This window comes from Suncus etruscus, chromosome 8, assembly GCF_024139225.1.
Source record: "Suncus etruscus isolate mSunEtr1 chromosome 8, mSunEtr1.pri.cur, whole genome shotgun sequence".
Lineage (NCBI taxonomy): Eukaryota > Metazoa > Chordata > Mammalia > Eulipotyphla > Soricidae > Suncus > Suncus etruscus.
Window position 1 is genome coordinate 778,821 of NC_064855.1, and position 23,117 is coordinate 801,937.

Below are 23,117 nucleotides of genomic sequence, written 5' to 3' on the forward strand. Positions count from 1 at the left end.
CCCTGGCTCAGAGAAAGTGCATAGTACAGCATGTAAGGTGCTTGCCTTCTATGCGGCTAATCTGGGTTTGATCTCTAGCAATATAAGAAATGGGGGTTGGGCTAAATCAATAGCACAGTGGATAGGGCATTTTCCTTGTACACGGTTAACCCGGTTCAATCCCTGGCATCCCATATGATCCTCCAAACACCAGCAAGAGTGATTCTTGTGTGCAGAGCCAGAAGTAACCCCTTAGCATCACACATGTGGCCCAAAGCAAAAAACTAGGAGGGGTGGAAGGGTACCTAGATTTCCAAAGATCCTTCACCCATACAAACTGCATCTCAACAAGGCAGTCTCCAACTGAACCTACATGTTTTCCTGCCTTGCTGCCTAGAGGAAGAAGAAAAAATGCATTTTCTTCTATCAAGAGTGGCCCATTGGTTTTCAATCTGGTGTGTGAATTATTCTGAAGCTGTGAAGCCTGTCTTAAACAAGTTTTAGAATTTTAGGGTCTAATATAGTGGCCATTAGTCATATACAAATATTTAAATGTAATTAAAGTTTTAGTTCCTCAGTTGCTCTGAAGTCAATTGTCAATGCTCAGTAATTACATGCATTGGGACCAAAGCAACCCTACAATAGGTAGAATACCTGCCTTGTATGTGGCCAACCAGGTTCAATCCCCAATACCCCATATCACAAGCTTGCCAGGAATTGTCCCTGAGCTCAGAGCCAGGAGCAAGCCCTGAGCAGCACTAAGTGGGCCATTCTCCATTCAATCTGCCCCCAAAATATTTTATATATTATATATTCATGTATATCTAAACTACTACTACTATATAATACAACACATGTCTAAACTACCATTCAGGACAAATCTAGAGAAATCCAGCCTCAATCCTCAATCCTTTTTTGCCTAAACTCCCCAAAACTTAAGATCTCAGGCCTTGCTTTATACTTGTGCCTATAGCTCTTCAGTCTGCTGTGATCAGAGCCCACTTGGCCCAGCCTCAGAGGGGCTGGGAGTTTGGTTTCAAGCATAAAAATGATAAGGATGCAGCCCTTGAAGGACATCCTCCATGCCACTATTTACCCTGCACCCCTGAAAAAGCCGAACACCTGCTTGCTCATGGGAAAGTGAAGTGACATTCACCCACTGATTTCCATACCTTGAACTGTTTAAAGAATCCTTTTCGGCTAGAATCTAGTATAGCAGGTAAAGTGCTTGCCTTGCATGTAACTAACCTGAGATCGATCCTTGGCATTCCAGATAGTCCCCTGAGTATGGCCAGGAGTAATCCCTAAGGTCAGAGACAGGAGTTAGCCCTAAGCATCACTGAATATGACCCCAAAATAAAAACAAACAAAAGATCATTTCCAATAAATTCCACTTTGTTGTTGTTGTTGTTTTTGGTTTGGGGGCTACACTTTGTGACATTGAGGGGTTACTCCTGGCTATGCGCTCCAAAATCACTCCTGGCTTGGAGGATCATATGAAATGCCCGGGGATCGAACCTCGGTCTGTCCTAGGCTAGCACGGGCAAGCAGACGCCTTACCGCTTGCGCCACCACTCCAGCCCCTAAATTCTACATTTTTACCAAATAATTAGACAGCAGTGTTAAGCTACTTATTCATATAGTTTTGTTTATAATTCAGAAAATTAACCCAAGGGACCAGAGATGTAACACAGTGGTAGGGCGTTTGCCTTGCACATAGGTGACCCAGGATGGATACAGGTTTGACCCCAGCATCCCATATGATCTCCCTAGCCAGGAGCGATTTCTGAGCTCAAAGCCAGGAGTGTGGCTCAAAAACAAAACAAAAAAAGAGAAAGGAAGGGAGGAAGGAAGGAAGAAAGGAAGAAGGAAGAAAAGGAGGAAGGAAGGGAAGAAAATTAACCCAAGTATCAAAAACAGGCAAATTAACTTTAAAAACTAAGATCAACATTAAAAAAATCAAATGCAGTATAACTTCTAGGGAAAACACTAAAAAGAGGTCAGGACAAAAGTTCATGAGCTCACAAAGCACAAGCTTTTGTTATTACTTTGCTTTTTAGTTTGTTTGAGGGGTACACTTAGCAGTGCTCAAGGGGCTCAGGAAGTCAGCAACATACAAGCAAATAAATTCCCTATCCACTGTAGTATCTATCATTCCAGCCATGATAAAAGCATTTTTTGGGGGGTAGGTCACACCCAGCGACACTGAGGGGTTGCTCCTCGCTCTGTGCTCAGAAATCCTCCTGGCAGGCACAGGGGACTATATGGGATGTTGGGATTTAAACCACCATCCTCCTGGGTCAGCTGCACGCAAGGCAAATGCCCTACCTCTATGCTATCTCTCTGACCTAGGAAAGCATATTCTTTATACCCAAATACATTCCCAGATTCCATACCTAGCCCTTGATCACTTGAACATTGAAGGGAGCACTGCACCAATCAGAGAGCAGCTACTGAGCACTGCTGGCTATGGCCCAGACCCCCAAAAAGGAATAAAATATGATTACAGAAATGATGCAGATGGCACGGAGTGGAATGTCACAGAACAAGAGGTAGTCACATAGGAATGCCTGGGCTGGAGAGATGGTACAAAGCAAATAATAGACCTTTGCTCTCTCTTTTTTGTTTGTTTTTGTTTGGGGCCACACCCAGCAGTGCTCAGGGGTTACTCCTGGCAGGCTCAGGGGACCATATGGGATGCTGGGGATCGATCGATCCTGGGTCCGTCCTGAGTTGGCCGTGTGCAAGGCAAACACCCTTCTGCTGTGCCACCTTTTCTACCTTTCGCTTGACCCAGTACATTCTTGCTGGTGAAGTGCCTAGGGAGATCCAGGCTGATAAACACTGCCTGCTCTCCATACAGCATGCACATTAAAGTTCTGAATACCTGTAATCATAAAGGCCTGTGCCATTGTCCCTCACAGGCAAATCATTCAGGAGACACAGAGAAGAGTCAAGAAAGAGCTTGTTTTGTTTTATTTTGGTGTCGCATGCAGCGATGCTCAGGGCTTACTCCCAGCTCTGGGCTCGTGGATATGGTGGAGGTTGGGGGGACCAGATGGGGTGCTAGGGATCTAACACTGCTCAGGTGGGCCAGGTATAAAGCAAGATTTCCATCCACTGTTCTATCCTTTTGGTTCCAAAACGGTTTATTGGGGGTGGGGAGGCTGAGCCATAACACAGCTGGTAGGGCATTTGTCTTGCACACAGCCAACCTAGGTTGGATCCTCAGCATCCCATATGGTTCTCCACTCCCCCCCAATCCCAAGCCAGGAGTAGTTTCTGAGCACAGAGCCAGGAGTAACCCCTGAGCATCTCTGGTGTGCCCCCCCCCCAAAAAAAAAAAGATTTAAATGACAAGTTCTATATGGTCACAATTGACTGTGTTTAAGGATACAGAGAACCAAGAAGCACATTCTGAAGGAAGAGTGGGGTTGGGGCTAGAATGATACGGATAGGTCACTTACTGGCCTTGCACGCAGCCAAACTAGATTCAACCCCAGCACCTCAAAGGGTCCCCAGAGTCCCACAGGGACAGAACTAGGACTAGGGCCCCGCCCTCCGCGCCTGCGCCCTATCGAACCCAACTTCCGCGCCTGCGCCCTCTCCGCGCACCGGGCATGGGGGGGAGGGAAGCCGTGCAGTCGAGTCAGTCCTCCTACGTCCTAGAGAGGAACAGGAAGTGCCCCCGGAGCCTCCGCGGGCACTTCCGGCGGGCCGCCTGCGCTTTTGTCCCGCCGGCGGCCGGGCTTCCGCGGCTCCGCCACAGCCAGTACGTGAGTCCGCGTCCCCCCGCGTCGCCGTCGCCTGCGGGGCCGGGGTCCGAGCGCGCTTAGGTGCTAGGTGGGGCGTGGGAGGCCGCGAGCCGAAGCGGGCGGGCGGGCGACGCCGCCAACCGGCCTCCAGTCTCGGGCCTGGGCGGGCGAGGGCGCCCGGGCCGCACTTCCGCCTCCCCCCCCCCCGGGGTCGGCTCCCGCGCGCATGCGCAGTGGAGCTCGGGCGCTGCCTGCGCGGAGACCTCCGGGCCTAGTCCCGGCCTACCGGCGCCCCGGGCCCGCGGCGGGGTGAGCGCAAGACTCGGCGGACCCGGGGAACCCTGACCTTGGGGCGGTCTGCTGCAGGTGCACGGGCAGGCCTGCAGCCGTCCCAGACGCTTGCACCCCACCCCAGCTGGGTGTTTTGATTGCTTCTCATTTAATTGCAATCTGAAATGTATTATTTGCTGCAGATCCCGTATTTATCTATTTGTTTACTTTAGCTCCGCATTTCAAGTTTAGACCGAGTCGGTGCAAAGGTGGGTCTCTCTGGACTTAGGGTCTGTGTGGGTAGTAGTCAGGTTCACCTGCTTGCTCAAAGGCGATCGAGTCCGAGGACCCCAGGCGGGGATTTTTATTTTCTTTATAATAAAGTAGGGTCCCATGGAACCCTAAGAATCTATTTCACACGGCCTACTCTATTATAAAGAAAAATTATATATATATATAGGACCCTAAGAATGTTCTGATGAACTTATATATATGATACATATGAAAATATATATGAGAATATATATGAACATGTATACAGACATATATATGAACTTAATTCAGAACATTAACCAGCAGGAAGATGCTCCCACTCCACCCAGCCTAACTCCTGTTGGACTGATCTCTTTTATGAGCCGATCTGACTGTCTACCCCCTTTCTGTGTTTCTTTATACAAATACTGGCAGCTGGGAATGTACATTGTCTCCCTCTTCCCAGCTGCTGAAAGAACTCTGCAAATAGTCTGCCCTTTGCTTCTTTCACTTAATCTAGTTCATAAGCGATCCAAAACAGGATTGTTTTCTTAAATTCCTATCTGTTACTGAATTTGCCCCTGTTTTGGTATGCCATCATTTCTTTTCCTTTTTCCAGTTGAATTTAGGGACATTTAATTACGTTGTTGCTAGTGTTATGTTACTTTGTTTTTGTTTTCCACTAATTCAGATATCAGTAGACTATTAAAAATGCCAAATCATCATTCGTGTAGAGTTTTGAAGGACAGAGAACACTCCGAAGCTTTACTGTTCTGAGATTTGTTTTTATATTCTTAGTCTTTCTAGCCTGATAAACTAACTGATTGCTCTTTTCAAACCACTCACCTCTTTAGCTTCATTCAACCTCTCTGAATCTGAAAGATTCTCCTTTGCTTATCTTATTCCTCAGGATGTTTAGAGCCTTCTTCTCCACTGCCAGGTATGAGAATATTCTACTTCAATGTTTTACTTTAAGGGAAAAAAATCACTTCTAATACTTATTTCTACTTTTTTTTTTTTTTTTTTTTTTTTTGGTTTTGGTTTTTGGGTCACACTGTAGCGCTCAGGGTTACTCTTGGCTCTAGGCTCAGAAATTACTCCCAGCAGGCTCGGGACCATATGGGATGCCAGGATTCGAACCACCGTCCTTCTGCATGCAAGGCATGTGCCTACCTCCATGCTATCTCTCCGGCCCCTTATTTCTACTTTTTAAGTTACAAAATCAACTCATGTACACCACTGACAATTTTGAAAGTTATAAACTGAACAACAGAACAAATCATATTCTCTCTTCTCTTCTTCATGTCACTTTTCTTTTTCTTAGTACCACCTTATATTTGTCACTTTGTTCTCTCACTTCCTAGGTACTGTCCCTTATGAAGCATTTTTCACATTCTCATTTTCTTTCTTTGTTCATCTCCAAATTAGATTAACAAGAGTTGGAATCTGGATGTGATCCTAGATGGTCAATTGACTCATGGGATATGGATGTTCTGTGAAAATATGAAATAGCTGCTATTGTTTGTTGGTATCTGTCAAGAGGCTGGAATTTTGTATTCGTGTTTTAATTGAATTACCATGAGATACAGAGTTAAAAAGTTGATGTTTGCGTTTCAGTCATACAATGATCCAATACCCATCCTTTCAAAGACTAGAATTTTCAGTTTTCATGGAGGTTCTCCTAACTCTTGAGGAGAGGATAATAAGAATTGAAGGCAGGGAACAGAGCCATAGTACAGTAGGGAAGGTACTTGAATTTCTTGCAGCCAACCTGGATTTGCTTCCCCAGCAGCCATGGGATGCACAAAGCCCTGCCAGTACTAAGCCCTGAGCACTGCTTGATTATGGCCCAAGGAGGGGAATCAGATAGATTCTGTTTGTTTGGTTAGTTTTTGTTTGTTTGTTTTTTGCTTTCTGGGCCACACCGGGGCGCTCAGGATTACTCCAGCTCTGTGTCCAGAAATCGCTCCTGGCAGGCACTGGGACCATATGGGACACCGGGTCGAACCAAGGCCCGTGCACGTCAAACACGGACTGCTTTGCTCTAGCTCTGGCCCCAGATTCTTCTTATTTTTATGAGCTATTCTAAGTGTTGGTGGTAGAACAGTAACCTGATTTTGTGAGTCATGTTTGTGTTTGGGAAAAATGAAGGGGCTTTCTAGAGCTGACACTAGATCCATGTAACTAGGTCCTGCTCCTCGTTGAGAACGGTTAGTGTTATGCCCTAAAGAACAGCCTCTGGAATCTGGAAGAAATGAACCTTTCTGTATCGCTCTAGGCAAGATTTATGCTTTTAGAGTGATTGTATTTTTGAATATGAGATACCATGTCCATCTCCAGTTATAACAGCTCCTTTCAGACCACAGGACTTGCTCAGTCCCCAATCCGTTCGTTCTCCCGCTGCAACTACTGTGAATGATCATTATTATTTGTCATGGCTCCTGCCCAACTGGTTCTACAGCTGGCTGGTTGCAGAGAATGAACAAACAGATGCACACATGCGATTATCCGAGCTCAGTAAGTTCACAGGATGGCCATTTATTCAATAGTACAATATGGCTTCCCCACCCTGCCTCGAACACGTGAGCCCTTGTGTAAGTCGACAAAGATTTTAAGGACTGTCAGTCAACACATCAAAAGTCAATGTGAAGAGCAGAGCCTGGGGTACTACGCATGGCCAGTCAGCAGGCACCTGAAAGTATAAAATTGGTTTTATTTTTGTTCTATTTTTGCCTGTTGTTCTCTACATCTAAAGGAGCCTAAAACCTTGTTCTGGGGGTATATTTGCAGCTTTCATTTGTGCTGTTCTTTGCTGCTATCCTAAGCTTTCCCAGGCACATGCTTGGATCTCATTATAGTCTAAACTGTTTTGCTCAGGGAACTATCTCAATCTTGGAGTCTTCTTTTTCTAGGGGGACAGTCTCCCACAGTTGTTATTATGAGAAAACTTAAACATATGTGAAAGTAGAATACTACAATGAGCCTACATACTGATTACTCAGATTCAGCTTTAGAGTCTACCAACCCGATTCAACACATCAGGATTCTGCTACGTATCTTTTATTTTTCTCTATTTTTGAAACATTGTAGTATTTTAAAAGACATTTGAACATTTTGCTATTTCATTCCAACATACTCCTACAAAAAGAACAATTTGATAGAGCTACTGCCATTATCAGAATCCTAAATTAATTTATTCCTTCATATTGTCTAGTAGCCCTGCAGAACCACTGCATCTGTAGTCTGTTTTTGTTTTTGTTTTATTTTTGGTTTTGGGACACACCTGGTGACACTTGGGTTACTCCTGGCTCTGCACTCCGAAATTGCTCCTGACTTGGGGGACCATATGGGACGCCGGGATTGAACCCAGGCCCATCCTGGGTCAGCAACGTGCAAGGCAAACATTCTTATTGCTCCGGCCCCTGTAGCCTGTTTTTGACTGGCCTGCAAGCTAAGAAAATGTTTGCATCTTGAAACAGGTTTACTGCTTTTAACTAAAGACTTAGAGAAAGGGGGAATGAAAAGCTACAACCCAAAGGGCCTAAAATGTTTTCTGTTAAGCCCTTTCTAGAAATGTTCACCAACTCCTCTAATTTAGTAAAATCATCTTTGAAATTCCATAACTGAATTTGCCACTCATTTGTTTAAAACCCCTTAGGAATAAAAAAGGACTGTTCCATATCATGAGTAGACCCCAAACTCTTCATTCACTCTTTTCAGATCTTCCTCTACTCTCAGTCATCTTTCACTTCTGAACGCCTTCCTCCATTATAACAAATTCCTATGCATAAACTTTCCTCATACCATTTCTCTTAAGTCAAATGCAAGCTTATGTTTTGTAACAGGATTAATTTCTGTTCCTAGAGCTCCAGGAAGATGGAGACCACATCTAGTTTTTTTTCCCCTCGTTGTATTCCCAGTGCAAACTACGTTTTGGTGAATGGTCTAATTCAGGGACTTTTAATTAATTGAAATCTCCCTGTTTTTTTGTTTTGTTTTGTTTTGTTTTAGTAGCAAATGATAATATAGATTGGGTACAGGGTGCTCATTGTAACTGAGTTGTTTTTACTTCATGACTTTCAAGTAAACAGAAAATATTCCAAAGCTTGAGAGTACAAGTAACTACATACATAGATAATTTAAAAATCTGAGTTCTCATCAGTATTTTACACTCGCAGTATTTTTTCCCTTTTTCCTCCAGGCAAACTCTTACAGGCAAGAAATAAACACAGGGGCCCGGAGAGATAGCACAGCGGCGTTTGCCTTCCAAGCAGCCGATTCAGGACCAAAGGTGGTTGGTTCGAATCCCGGTGTCCCATATGGTCCCCCGTGCCTGCCAGGAGCTATTTCTGAGCAGACAGGAGTAACCCCTGAGCACAGCCGGGTGTGACCCAAAAACCAAAAAAAAAAGAAAGAAAGAAAGAAACACAGTCACTGAAACATCTAAATTGTTAGAATTCTTTTCCCCATACCACAACTTTCCCCCTCCATTCTCTTTGCTCTTCCCAAGACTGGGAATATATGTTATTTAGTCACATATTAAGCACCTACATTGAATGACTACATTCTTTTTTTTTTTTGGTTTTTGGTTTTTGGGTCACATCCAGCAGCGCTCAGGGGTCACTCCTGGCTCTATGCTCAGAACTTGCTCCTGGCAGGCTCGGGGGACCATATGGGATGCCGGGATTCTAACCACCGACTTTCTGCGTGAAAGGCAAACGCCTTACTTCCATGCTATCTCTCCGGCCCCTACATTCTTTCTTTTACTTTGTTCCCTTACTATGGTAACTCTTCATGTGAATGAAACACAAATGTTTTTATTTGTTTCTAGTTGTTTTCTTGTTTAACTGCTTCCCTGTTACTCGCTGATCTAAATTTATTCTTGGTACTTCTGTGAGTTCTAATGTGCGGAAGACAGGACTCAGTGTCTCTCTGTACTCTTAATTTTATTCTGTACCCAGAACGTCACCCTTTAAGTGTGCTTCATTGATTTTTCTTTTCTCTCATGCTCAAAAAATATGTATTCATATTTTCTTCTTACACAAAATGTAGCACGTGGCATGGCTTGTAAGATCTTCTTCAGCTGATGTTACATTCTTAAAACTATTGTCTCAATTTATAGGTTTCCCTTACTCATTTTTTCTGAACTCTGATCTTTGTTGTTAAGTTAGTGTAACTTTATACATTTATATTTTATGTTATTTGCAGTTTTCCTTTAAAATGTATTCCTTGGAGTGGGATTTATTATTGATATGCCAGTATATACATGTACTGACAATTTCTCTTCAGCAGAGGTTGAATTACCAGTTTGCATTCCCAGTGATATTATCTGAGTTCAGATATTTACCAATAATTCTTTGCATCTAGTATTATTATGAATGAAATTGATAGCATTTAAGGCTCATTTAATATTTTTGTGATTTCATGTCTTATTTTTCTGTAAGTTATCTACCTTTTCAGACTTTTTGAAAATGCCTTATGCATTAAGGATATAATTCTTTACATGCATTATATTTTGCAAATATTTTCTTACATCTTGTCCTCAATTTTATTAAGTATTTTTGGCATGAAATTTTATCTGGCTCATAAAAAGTTTTCTTTCTACACCAAGGCTATAGAGGCATTTACTTACATGTACCTATATTTATGTAACATCACTTTTATATACATATATATATGTGTGTGTATATATATATATATATATATATATATATATATATATATATATATACTGTTTCATTTGGAGTTTCCTGTTGTAAATGGTACAAAGAATGGATCTAACTTTATCTTTCTTTTCATATGGCATTACAGTTGTTCCAGCAGTATTTTTAAAAGGCTCAATAATTTGATAATTTGATCTTTATTATACACTTGGTTTTCATGTGTAATTAGGACTACTTCTGAGCTTTTTGTTCTGTTCCATTTATCTCTACACAAGTACCATGCAAAATTACAAAAACTTTCTGCTGTATTTGAATATTAATATAGCTAACTTCCCTAATAGCATTGCCTTTTCTGTTTTTTTTCTCCCAACGTGTGTATGTATATGTGTATGTGTGTTTTATAGGAGTTGGGTTTATGGCTTATCACTATAGAAACTTGAGCATCATTTTTTCCTGAGGACTGAGGGTGTGTGGAGGTGGAGAGACCAAGGTCAAAGGCAATCGGTGGAACAGGGCCCTGATATATGTGGAAGCAGTATTCAGAGCACAGGTAAAGGATATGTTGCTGGTGTAGTTCTGAAATCTCACTGTCCACTCAGTGTCCTATATTTTAAGCCACATGGACTGCTCTGTTCAAAGGAGTTACAGGAAATTAGGTCAGACCTTCATTCCTCATTAACCTCTGCTGAGCTCTTACCTAGTATTACCTAGGAGTCATTTTGTGAAGCTTTCTCAACTTTCTGGTTAATACCTTCTGGGTGGTGCTTCATTTTATTTTCCAGGTTTATTCTGAGTTCCTTGCTTCTCCTGTTCTGTATTTTAATTCAAATCGATCCCGTTGACCCAATGCAGACATAAGTTGGATCATGAGTGTGATTCTTTATGTGGTCACTCAAAAGTATATAACTGTTTGATTGTTTTGCCCCCCCCCCCCATACTCACAAAGAGTTTTTAGGTAGGAATTATAGTGACAGAGTACTATAGTAAAATAATTGTAGCATAGAACATATACCAAGTGGCAGGCTTTGTTCTTGGTGCTTTATATATGTCATCTTACTTAACCTTCCCTTCCTCTACCTGCCCTCCTTTTACAGATAAGGAAATTGTGACATAAATGTATATTAGGTATTAAGCCATGGTAGGACTGTTTTTTTCCTTAATGATTTGTGTTTTAATATTTTGACTGCAGTTAGTTTGTTCATAAAGTAGGAGTATAAAAAATCAATAAACAAAAACTATTATTTTTGCTGCAGTACTCAATGACTGAACTATGTCACTCATCACTGAACAACATGAAAAACTATGAGAGACCTAACAAAGTATGTGCCGAACCTATCTGATGAAAGGCAGACCAGAGTATATTTTTTCATACAGAGATTCCTGGATATCCACTTTTCAGATCCAGTGTTATCATTGGTGGTTTAGTCCAAGAGGCCAAAACAGAACAGGCATAGCAGCTAATGTTCTTTGTCATTTTTGGCATGATTATTTTTAGTATTTTTATTGTTCTGTTCTTCAGATATTCCACCCTGTTTGTCCATGGCTGGATGATATTTTTCAAAAACAAGTATATATTGCCCTTAGTTCTTTGTTTCATTTTAACTTGTTTCTACTTATGTAAGCTGTTTCGTAAGAATAGGAAAGCTCTTTATTCCACTGAAAATATAGGTTCCTGGCATTTTGGCATTAGCTCCCTGGGAGCAGAAATTTTGACCTGTTTAATGTTGTATCCCCAGAAGTTAAAAATGGTGCCAATCGCACAGAAAGTAGTCAAGAAGCATTTATCAAGTGAATATGTGAAATTGAATGTGATTCTTCAAATTTCTCTAAACCAAGTAAAGCTGTATCATTTTTAATTTTCTTTTAGTGTCACAGTTGGAAACAAGAGGCACCGAGGATGAAGAATCAACTGGAATATATGGACATATTGGAAGTGCAGAATCTGTGTGGCCACAAGTGGAAGGTCTTCACCAGGATCCTGTGCAGGAAGCTAAGGTTGGTGAAACTTGCGGCTGGGGTAGCGAAGTAGAGAATCCATTGGAAAAACTCGAGGAGAAAAGAATGAAGGATGACAAAAGTGACAGCAGGGAAAAGATTGCCAAAGTGAAGAATACAGTAAATATAAAGACAGAACATGAAGATGAGGTGTCTGAGAAAAGCTTATATCTGAGCTCGAAGCACGGTGTGTCCCAGACTCTCCTTGTAGAACAGAAAAGTGGTGACCAGGGCAAATGTGTGGGCAGTGTGAATGGAAGTTCTCACCCCAGTCTTCAGCAGGAAAACAGGGCTGTTAAGAAGTCACATAAATGTGATGAATGTGGAAAATCCTTCAAGTATAATTCCCGCCTTGTTCAGCATAAAATCATGCACACTGGGGAGAAACGCTACGAGTGTGATGACTGCGGTGGAAATTTTAGGAGCAGCTCAAGCCTTCGCGTCCATAAGCGGATCCATACTGGGGAGAAACCGTACAAGTGTGAGGAGTGTGGGAAAGCCTATATGTCGTACTCCAGCCTTATAAACCATAAAAGCACTCATTCTGGGGAGAAGAATTGTAAGTGTGACGAGTGCGGAAAGTCCTTCAACTACAGCTCTGTTTTAGACCAGCATAAAAGGATCCACACTGGGGAGAAGCCCTATGAATGTGGTGAGTGTGGGAAGGCCTTCAGAAATAGCTCTGGTCTCAGAGTCCACAAAAGGATCCACACAGGGGAGAAGCCCTATGAATGCGACATCTGTGGGAAAACCTTTAGCAACAGCTCTGGTCTCAGAGTCCACAAGAGGATCCACACAGGGGAGAAGCCCTATGAGTGTGATGAGTGTGGGAAGGCCTTCATTACTTGCAGAACTCTTCTTAACCATAAAAGCATCCACTTTGGAGATAAACCTTATAAATGTGACGAATGTGAAAAGTCATTTAATTACAGCTCTCTCCTCATTCAGCATAAAGTCATCCACACTGGAGAGAAGCCGTATGAATGTGACGAATGTGGGAAGGCCTTCAGAAATAGCTCGGGCCTTATAGTGCACAAGCGGATCCATACTGGCGAGAAACCTTACAAATGTGACGTCTGTGGCAAAGCATTCAGCTATAGCTCAGGCCTCGCAGTACATAAAAGCATTCATCCTGGGAAGAAAGCCCATGAGTGTAAGGACTGTGGAAAGTCCTTCAGCTATAACTCACTTCTTCTGCAGCATAAGACCATTCATACCGGAGAGAGACCTTATGTATGTGATGTATGTGGGAAGACTTTCAGAAACAATTCAGGCATGAAAGTTCACAGGAGGCTCCACACTGGGGAGAAGCCCTATGAGTGTGAGGTGTGTGGGAAAGCTTATATCTCACGCTCTAGCCTTAAAAACCACAAAGGAATTCATCTTGGGGAGAAGCCCTTTAAATGTCCCTATTGTGAGAAATCCTTCAATTACCACTCTGCCCTGGAACAGCATAAAAGGATTCATACTAGGGAGAAACCCTTTGGGTGTGACGAGTGTGGAAAAGCCTTCAGAAACAATTCTGGTCTTAAAGTACATAAGCGGATCCATACTGGGGAGAGACCTTACAAATGTGAAGAATGTGGGAAAGCCTACATTTCGCTCTCTAGCCTTATCAATCATAAAAGCGTACACCCTGGGGAAAAGCCCTTTAAGTGCGATGAGTGTGAAAAGGCCTTTATAACGTACCGTACCCTGATAAACCACAAAAAGACTCACCTTGGAGAGAAGCCCTACAAATGCGATGTGTGTGAAAAATCCTTTAATTACACCTCGCTTCTGTCCCAACACAGAAGGGTCCACACCAGAGAGAAGCCCTATGAATGCGACAGGTGTGAAAAGGTCTTCAGAAACAACTCCAGCCTTAAAGTGCATAAAAGAATCCATACTGGGGAGAAGCCGTATGAATGTGATGTGTGTGGAAAAGCCTATATCTCACACTCGAGCCTTATCAACCATAAAAGCACCCACCCTGGCAAGACACCCTACACTTGTGACGAATGCGGCAAGGCTTTCTTCTCCAGCAGAACGCTACTAAGCCATAAGAGAGTCCATCTTGGGGAGAAACCCTTCAAATGTGCCGAGTGTGGGAAGTCCTTCAGTTACAGCTCCCTTCTTTCGCAGCACAAAAGGATCCACACCGGAGAGAAGCCTTATGTATGTGACAGGTGTGGGAAGGCGTTCAGGAACAGCTCTGGACTTACAGTGCATAAAAGGATCCACACAGGCGAAAAGCCCTACGCGTGTGATGAGTGTGGGAAGGCTTACATCTCGCACTCCAGTCTCATCAACCATAAAAGCGTCCACCGTGGACAACAGCCCTATAATTGTGAGTGTGGCAAATCTTTCAACTACAGGTCGGTCCTTGACCAGCACAAAAGAATTCACACTGGAAAGAAACCATATCGGTGTAATGAGTGTGGGAAGGCTTTCAATATCAGATCGAATCTTAGCAAGCACAAAAGAACCCATATTGAAGAATACTTCAGCGTGACAAGTGTGGGAAATCACAGTGGTACATCACAGATGATAATTCATGAAGGAGGCACCACCCTGGATGGGACCAGGATTAGCATGTCTGTTGTGCAGGCAGCAATTTACCAAGTCACAGAGAACTCAAATGGAAGAAAAATCTTCGGAGTTTAAGAAATCTCAGTTATATCTGTTTGTGAAGTATAATTTACTTATTATAATGAAAGCCATGAGTATTCTTTGCTATAGGACTTTTTCTTCATAGCCAGTAAGGAACACTCCAGTATCAAAATAATTAAACTCTTGTGAAATGTAAATCAGTTCATAATGGGGATAAGACATCCAAGTGATGGAGTATGAAAAAACCTTCAAAACGGACATTTCTCAATATAAAACGCAGATCAGGACAAGACTAAGAAATACGGTGTGCATCATGTTTTGGTAAATCCTTTGAATGGAATTGAAGATTCAGGTATAGCCTTGAATCCCAAATATACATTTAATTGGCCAGTGGAAAAGACCCAAGAAGGGCCTCCAGAAGGCAAATTCAGGGAGACGTAAGCTTCAGGGAATAGAAATTTATTTAGTAGTCATGATCATGAAGTATAAACTTCCTATATTTGAGAGAATAATGACAACTTCTAAAAATATGAGTTTTGTATAGGAAACGTAGGATATATAGACTAAATCTAAGGAGATATAGCTGTAACTCATTAAAAAATATACACGTTAATCAGTCTGTACTGTTGTAATATTGTTCTATACTAGCTGAGTGGGTGAAACAAAATAATGTCAAATGAACCCCCTCTGTGAAGCAGGTGTGATGAATGAAAGACAGATTATGCTCCAGATGAAATTTTCTGATATCAGCATATTCAATAACTAACGAACAACTTCAACATGAATTTGCACCTTAAAAGGAGTTGATTTGGTGATTCCTGCAAATAGGAATGCTTTCACAAAGAAGGGCATTTGGTTGCAGGAAGTAAAAAGCTAAATACCAGTAAGGGCGGGATAAGAGGAAATTCATGCTTACTGTTACATGTTTGATTGTTCCAAAATGTGTTATGTAAGAATTTTATACATGTTTGTATTGTCTGTTGTAAATGTTATGAATATTTGTTCAGGGCTCACTTTTGGCCATGAAGAGCCAGACAGTTGTGGAGAAGTTGAGGTGGAACTCCAATAAATTCCTTAAAAGTAAACAAGCTGTGGTATGGAAAGGTATGCAAAGGAGCCGCTTGTGTTATCTCTTTGTTTTTGTTGGGGTAAATCGTGCCCTTGTTGAGCTAGAGAAGGTAGCCAGGAATTCCTCCTACATGGCCACTCAGTCACGAGATAGAGCAGGTGCCTTCACTAAACTGCAGAACAGAGATCCTCATAATTAGGCTAGATCAGAATATCTCGTCTTACTATACTAGCTGTGTGAGTGCTACCACAGAACAGATAGAGGAAACAAAATATTTGTAACTATGTTCTGACTTATCAGGTCATTGAAAGATGACAAAGAATCTCTTGCAAGTTAAGTAACCTGTCCGAGAATACTAGAGGGAGGGCCTAGCAATAGAAGCTAATTCTAAATTAGATCTTTCTGGCTCAAAATTCACTCAGAATAATCTTAAGGTGTAGTACAACAGGTAAGTCTTGCATGTGGCTGATGAGATTCAGTCCCCCAGTATGCCATGTCGTTCCCTCCCCCAGACGCCGCCAAAGTGATACCTGGAATAACCCTATGCATCGCTGAGTGTGGACCACTAAAAGACAAAACCAAAAACTTCCTAGTCAAATAGTCACCTAAATTTCACTGAGTGTAATTCTTTCACTAACCAACCCTTCCATTGGTACAGTTTCATACTTCAATGTTGGGTGGGGAAGGAAGAGGGAAGGCAGTTCTGCCTCAGCTCGACTTTGTAGCATTGAAACCAGATTTATTTGACCTTCTGGACATAGAACTCTGGCACGTATGCCTCTCTCTATAGACTTGAGATTCAGCATATTCTTGGCTTATTTTTTTATTCTGCAGTGTCAGGGATTGAACCAAAGGCCTCCATTGGCAAGGTAATTGCCCCGTCACCGAGTTAAAGCCCTAACCTCAAGAATTCAGCAAGTTCTTCACGATCCAGTCAGATCCATTGCCTAGAAAGTAGCTGTCAGCAGTAGACTCTTGAGATAGTCTGCTCAGGGTAACCCCCTTAGAATCTGCCTACTTTGGGAACCACCATCCTGGCCTCTGGTCAGAGACTTGTAGTGTGCAAGAAGAAAGGAGAAAAATAGTTGGAGTCTGAGACAGCTTTACTAGCTGGAGCACGCTTTGTATGCAGGAGGCTCAGCTTTGATCCCAGCAGCACTTGGTCACTTTTCATGGAAAGGTCAAGAGCACCCCCTAAATATTGAGACCTAATAACTCAGGAAGCAGATCACTGTTGGGTGTGACCTAAAGAAATCAAACAAAAATCAATCTATCAAAGCCGCCAACATTTAGGTAGAGTACACACTTTTTTGAAGTACATGTTCCTGGTTTGTTTTTGAGCCATACCTGATGTGCTCAGGGCATACTCCTGGCTCTGCTCACGAATCACTCCTGCCTGGCTTGGGTCATAAGGGCTGCTGGGATTAAATCCAGGTCGTCCACATACAAGGCAAGCACCCTACATACTGGGCTATTGTTCTAGCCCCTATGGTTGTCTGTGTGAAAGCCTAAATTTAGAAGGAGGGTCAAATCTGTTTACTTGGCTTGGAGAAATAGTATAGCTGGTAAGGGATTTGTCTTGCTCACAGTTCAGTCACAGTCATTTCCCAATATCCCATAGCATAGCATTACCAGGTGTGACCCCCTAAAACCTCTATAAAGTAAAATACTGTGGTGGGTATACAAATAATAGAAACTGAACTGGAAAATTAAAAGTTTAGAAAAGAGAATCAGAACCTACCAGAATATTTTGTTCTGGTACAGGTAACTAGGTTCTTTGGTTCTGTTTTCCACTAAAAACTTTGGGGGGGGGAGTGTTGGGACACACCCAGTGACACTCTGAGGTTACTCCTGGCTTGGTGGACTATATGGGACACCAGGAACCGAACCCAGGCCTGTCCTGGGTCAGCTGTGTGCAAGGCAAACGCCCTACTGCTGTGCTATCATTCCAGCCCCTAAAAACAACCTTTTTGGGTTTTTTGTGGGGGGAATCACACCCGGCAGCGCTCAGGGGCCACTTCTGACTCTACATTCAGAAATCGCCCCCAACAAGCTCTGGGGTCCATATGGGATGCCGGGATTTGAACCACCCTCCTTCTACATGCAAGGCAAACACCCTTGCAGAGATAGCTGTGCTATCTCTCTGGCCTAAAAACATCATTTTCAAGTATCTGGGTATTCTCTTAAAGTGCAAGTGTTGAGGGTGAGAAGACATGCAAGTTTAACAGCAGAACAGGCCAAAGTGTTCAACTGGAATAAGCAATAAGTGAACAAGCCTGGGAATCCAAGGGAATTCCCCTGGGGGGTTTCAAGGCCCTAATACAGAAAAATGTGAAGTTCCCCCCACTGAAGGATGCTGAGAACTGTATTCTCAGCTAAGTAGTTCTCACATGCCCATCCAGAGTTTGACCCCATGAAGAATCCATTCTCTTCTCTGATAATTGAGACTTCATTGATCACTCCTGGACTCTGCTCATGAACCCAGATGAAACGGACTTTCAGCTTTCACCCCAGAAATCTTTGCGAGTAGAAATATTCCGAGGAAGGTTCCAAATTCAAGGCTGACTAAGATTTTCCTTTCCTGCTTTCTGCCCCTCCCTCCTTTCTGGTCTTGGCTCTGTGCTCAGAAATTACTCCTGGTAGGCCCCGGGGGACATGGGATGCCAGGGATGGAACCCTGGTCAGCCACATGCAAGGCAAACACTAACCTAATCGCTGTGCTATTGCTCTGACACCTTGAACTGTATTTTTTGGCACGGATTTTTCCCATTTAAGCCCACCTCTGAGGGAAGCCTATAGGTTTTGTTCGAGTCAGTTGTGTCACCCCCTTGAATAGAGGCTGTAAGTCTAGTGGCCAGTAGCACAGTGTCTTTTCCATGTAGAGACTTTCATTTATTCCTAGATGGCATTGGGAAAGTAGTACCGTTTTGAACGTTTGTGCCCATGTGTCTTCATTTGCCTCGCAGGATATGAACAGTGGTGATCTTACAGGTTGTACAAGGGGTTGGAAAAGTGAGTGCTTGGAAAGCCCTTAAAACTTACCTGAAATATGAAACCCTAAAAGAAAAAAAACTTACCTGAAATAGAGAAGCGTGTGTACCAGGGCATCCAAAATGAGTGGAATGAAGCCAGTGGGTGGTGCGCGTGTGAGAACTTAACATCACACCCACGCAAAGGCCCATCTATGGTGTGAAGCCAGTCCGCTGGGAACTTTGCCCTCCACGGGGTGGGTGTCTGTTGTGGAGAATGAGACGCAAGGAAACAAATACGCAAGGCTTGGCCACGCTTGAGGGTTGCCTGGTGGTTGTCAGTGAGATCACAGGCTGGCCATTCATTGCTTACAGTACCGCGCCCCCAGCCTGACTCACACAGGAACCATTGTTGCAGTGACAGGGACGTTGGGGACACAACATGCAGTGAGTGCATGAAGAGCAGAGATGGTATTTCACACAGCCAGTCAGTAGCACCCTTAGAGACAACCTCCTTTCTGTTTTTGCCTCTTAATTCCACATCCAAAAGACACAAAACTTGGTTTCATTTGAGGAAGTCTTTGTTTTTGCAGGTTGATGGAGGAAGTATTGATGAGAATCATACTCCACCCTTTACCCATAGCTAGTTTGGTCTTGGGGGCTCCACTCTGCAGTGCTCAATGGCTACTCCTGGCTCAGTCATGACCCGTGAGGGGCTCAAAACCCACCAGGGGTGCCAAGGTTCCATGGTGGAAAGCCACTAGTACCTCCTGTACTAGTTGACTGGCTCCAACATCTGGTGATGCTCAGCGGCTAATTCTGGGATTGAAGATCGTGGCAGCTGCATACAAGGCAAGTGACAATCTATACTATCCCTCTGTCCTGCACTTGGTATTTTGTAAAGGTTCATACAAAATTATGTTTAAATTAACTATCAAATTTGTTTTTGAGCCACACCGGTGGCACTTAGGGATTACTCCTGGCAGGCGTGGGACCATATAGGATACCGGGATCAAACTCCGGTTAGCCACATGCAAGACAAATACCCTGCCCGCTATGCTATTGCTCTGGCGCCTATCAAAAATTTTTTGTTTGTTTTGGGGTCACAGGCAGCAGTGCTCCAACTGACTGCTCAGGGATCATTTCTCACACACTTGGGTGGGGGAACCACATGAGATGTCAGGGATTGAACCTGTGGTTAAGACAAGTTTGCCCTTCCTGCTGTACTCCAGCCCCAACTATCAAATGTTTTAATTGAAGGAGATAGCTAAGATGAGTGCATTAGTTAAATAGGACAAATAGAGAAGATGAAAAGTCAAGATTGGTACTTTTAGGAGAATATTAATAAAGTACAGAAAGTTGGTGTCATGACGGATTCTGTAAGTTATTTTTAAAGTATTCAGATATTTTCTGAACATATAGTACTTTTGTGGGTTTTTTTTATTTCTTTGTTTTTTTAATTTTGGGGTCACACCCAGTGACACTCAGGGGTGACTGACTCCTGGCTCTGTGCTTGGAAACAGCTCCTGGCAGGCACAGGGGGCCATATCGGGTGTCGGGATTCCAACCAACATCCATCCTGGATCGGCTGTGTGCTAGGCAAACGCCCTACCACTGTGCTATCTGTCTGGCCCGTTATTATTCTTATCATCTATTTTGGTTTTGGGATCAGGAGACAATATGTTGTGCCAGGAGTGGAACCTGGGTTGACCACATGCCAGGTAAGCGCCCTACCTAACCCACTCTACCATCATCTAGTCTCTTTTTCCCTGTTCTTAGCGCTATCTCACTCCTCTTGTTCCTTGGGTTTTCTCTGAAGGGCCTAAGCAAGTTGTTAAAATGTGAGATTCAGGTCTGAGGAGAAAACTCAAAAGAGTGCTTGAGACTGTAAAGATAATAGAACTTGCTTTTTATATTGACAGCCAGGCTTTGATCCATGGAACCCCATATGGTCCCCAGAGCCCTCCAGGAATAATTCCTGAATGCAGAGCCAGGAGTAATCCCTACTAAGCACCACCAGGCGTGGCCCCAAACAACAAAAAGACTGAGTACATGCTTTGCATGTGCGTGAGCTGTGATCAGTTCGTGGTATCGTATAAACCCTTGAGCTCTAAACTAGGAGTAACACGAGCACTGCTGGGCGTGGCCCCCGGAAAACAAAGCAAAACTAAAATAAGCAGATCGTCTAGGTCACAGCTGGCTCCTGGCAACCAGAGTGCAGGAGAAGATGAATTTGCATGAAAGCTCGGAACCGTGGCAGGGAACTTCCTTCCTGTGGACAGGCTGTCCAACCATCTAAACCCCAGGGAAATGAAAAGGCCACAGCAAATAAACAGCAGCTGTGAGGCGGCAGAGATGTGCAGCTTTCCACCAAACTTATCCCATTCGAAATTGAGTCATGTCGGGGCTCAGTAGGAGGACAGCTGGAAAGGTGCTTGCTTGCACGCAGCCAGCCTGGGTTCAATCCTCAGCACCACTTAAAGTTCCCAGAGCCTACCAGGAATGATTCCTGAGTACAGAACCAGGAGTAACCCCTGAACATTGATGGGTGTCGCCAAAAAAACCTGTGCTCGCTTTGGCAGCACATATACTAAAATTGGAACAATTCAGAGATTAGCATGACCCCTGTGCAAGGATGACATGCAAATTTGGGAAGCGTTCCATATTAAAAAAAAAAAAAACGGGCCGGAGCACTAGCACAGCGGTAGGGCGTTTGCCTTGCACGCAGCTGACCCAGCACGGACCTGGGTTCGATCCCCAGCGTCCCATATAGTCCCCCAAGCCAGGAGCAATTTCTGAGTGCATAGCCAGGAGTAAACCCTGGTCATCGGGTGTGGCCCAAAAAGCAAACAAAAAACCCTGAATCATTGCTACCACTTGTTAGGTCCCCAGTCTCAAACAGGGTCTCTTGTCTTTTTTTTTTTGGGGGGGGGTGTCACACCCAGAAGTGTTTAGGACTTAACTCCTGGCTCTGTGCTCAAGTGTCACCACTCCTGGCTGTGTTCAGGGGACCGACCGTATGGGATGCAGGAATCGAAGCAGGGTTGGCAGCGTGCAAGGCAGTTACCTTGTCAGCTGTGCTATGGCCTTGACTCAGTTTTTAGTCCCGCTTTACCAAGGAATTTTTCTGAAGTTCAGTGGAGGAAGCATGGGAATTTGAACCCTTAAAACTCTTGTATCATCCTGCCTCTGGATTTAGAATAGGAGTATTGTAGTATATGAAAAAGCGAAGATTTTACAGAGTATAATATGTTCAGAAGATATATATATATATATATATATATATGATAATATAATTCAGAAGAATTACAGAGTATAATATGTTCAGAACTGGCTTGATGGATGGTTTGTGAATCCGTAATATAAGCTGTGCTTTGAGTCCTGGGTATGATTGTTCAGCGTTGCCTGGCCTCCAAGTACCACCACAAACAACTGCCACAATATTATACACTGGCAGAAGATGTGATGGTTAATTTTGTATGTCCATGTACCTTACATGCATACAAATTCTGGCTTTTCCTATCAAGATGTTAGGGAATGAGGAGCCAGACTGATAGCACAATGATAGGGCATTTGCCTTGCACACGGCCTACTCGGAATGGACCCAGATTCGATCCCTGGCATCCCATATGGTCCCTTGAGCCTGCCAGGAACAAATTCTGAGTGCAGAACTAGGAGTAATTCCTGAGCACTGCCCTGCCGGGTGTGGGCCAAAAACCAAAATAAGGAATGATATTAACAATGAGACTTATGGACTTCATGAAGAATTTTGAAGTTCTTCAGCCCAGGAGTTGGCTGGGCCTCCTCCAATCTGCAAGGGCTCAATAGAATAAACAGACTCACCAACTGACCTCCCTTATGCAAGGAGGAATTTCTCTCAGCACTGGTCTAGAATTTGATCTGAAACATCAGCTCTTCCTTGGGACTCTGCTCTGCTGGTCCACTGGCAGATTTTTTTTTTAGAGTTGACAACCTTCACAACTGTGCCAGATCTTTCAAATAACTACACACACACACACACACACACACACACACACACACACACGCACGCACGCACACACAGGAAGCACTCCTGGCAGTGCTCAGGAGATCCTAGGGGGTTTTAGAGATTGAATTTCAGTTTATTGCAGGCAAGGCAAAAGCCCACTCTGTTGGATTACCTCTCCAGCCCTGCGGATTTTCTTTTGCCACCTCTCTAAGACAATAAACACAAATGAACCAAGGGTCCGAGTTCTTTGGTCTAGCTTCTTATTTTGAGATCATTTAGATTCACTAGTAGTAGTAGTAGTAGTAGTAGTAGTAGTAGTAGTAGTAGTAGTAGTAGTAGAAGAAGAGGAGGAGAAGAAGAAGGAGGAGGAGGAGGAGGACGAAGAGAAGAAGAAGAAGAAGAAGAAGAAGAAGAAGAAGAAGAAGGAAGAAGGAGAAGGAGGAGGAGGAGAAGAAGGAAGAAGAAGAGAAGAAGAAGGAGGAGGAGAAGGAGAAGAAGAAGGAAGAAGAAGAGAAGAAGGAGGAGGAGGAGGAGGAAGATGAGGAGGAGGAGGAGAAGAAGAAGCAGAAGAAGAAGAAGAAAAGA

The 23,117-nt window shown here is 43.4% G+C and overlaps 1 protein-coding gene and 1 non-coding gene across 3 annotated transcripts; both read left to right on the forward strand.

Annotated features, from left to right (window-relative positions):
* The first annotated feature begins 3,719 nt into the window (after window positions 1-3,719).
* ZFP62 (ZFP62 zinc finger protein) lies at window positions 3,720-15,594 on the forward strand. 2 transcript variants are annotated; one of them, XM_049778007.1, is made up of 2 exons: window positions 3,720-3,751; window positions 11,787-15,594. In XM_049778007.1, coding segments are annotated over exons 1-2 (2,775 nt in total). In that variant the 5' UTR covers window positions 3,720-3,750; the 3' UTR covers window positions 14,561-15,594. The 2 variants fall into 2 exon arrangements, with proteins under 2 accessions (XP_049633964.1, XP_049633965.1); XM_049778008.1 differs by lacking the exon at window positions 3,720-3,751 and having other exon boundaries at window positions 11,959-12,101; window positions 12,187-15,594.
* A 5,516-nt stretch (window positions 15,595-21,110) lies between these two features.
* LOC126017110 (U6 spliceosomal RNA) lies at window positions 21,111-21,214 on the forward strand. The gene has a single exon (XR_007498782.1). It is a non-coding gene; the product is annotated as a U6 spliceosomal RNA (small nuclear RNA).
* The last annotated feature ends 1,903 nt before the right edge of the window (window positions 21,215-23,117 follow it).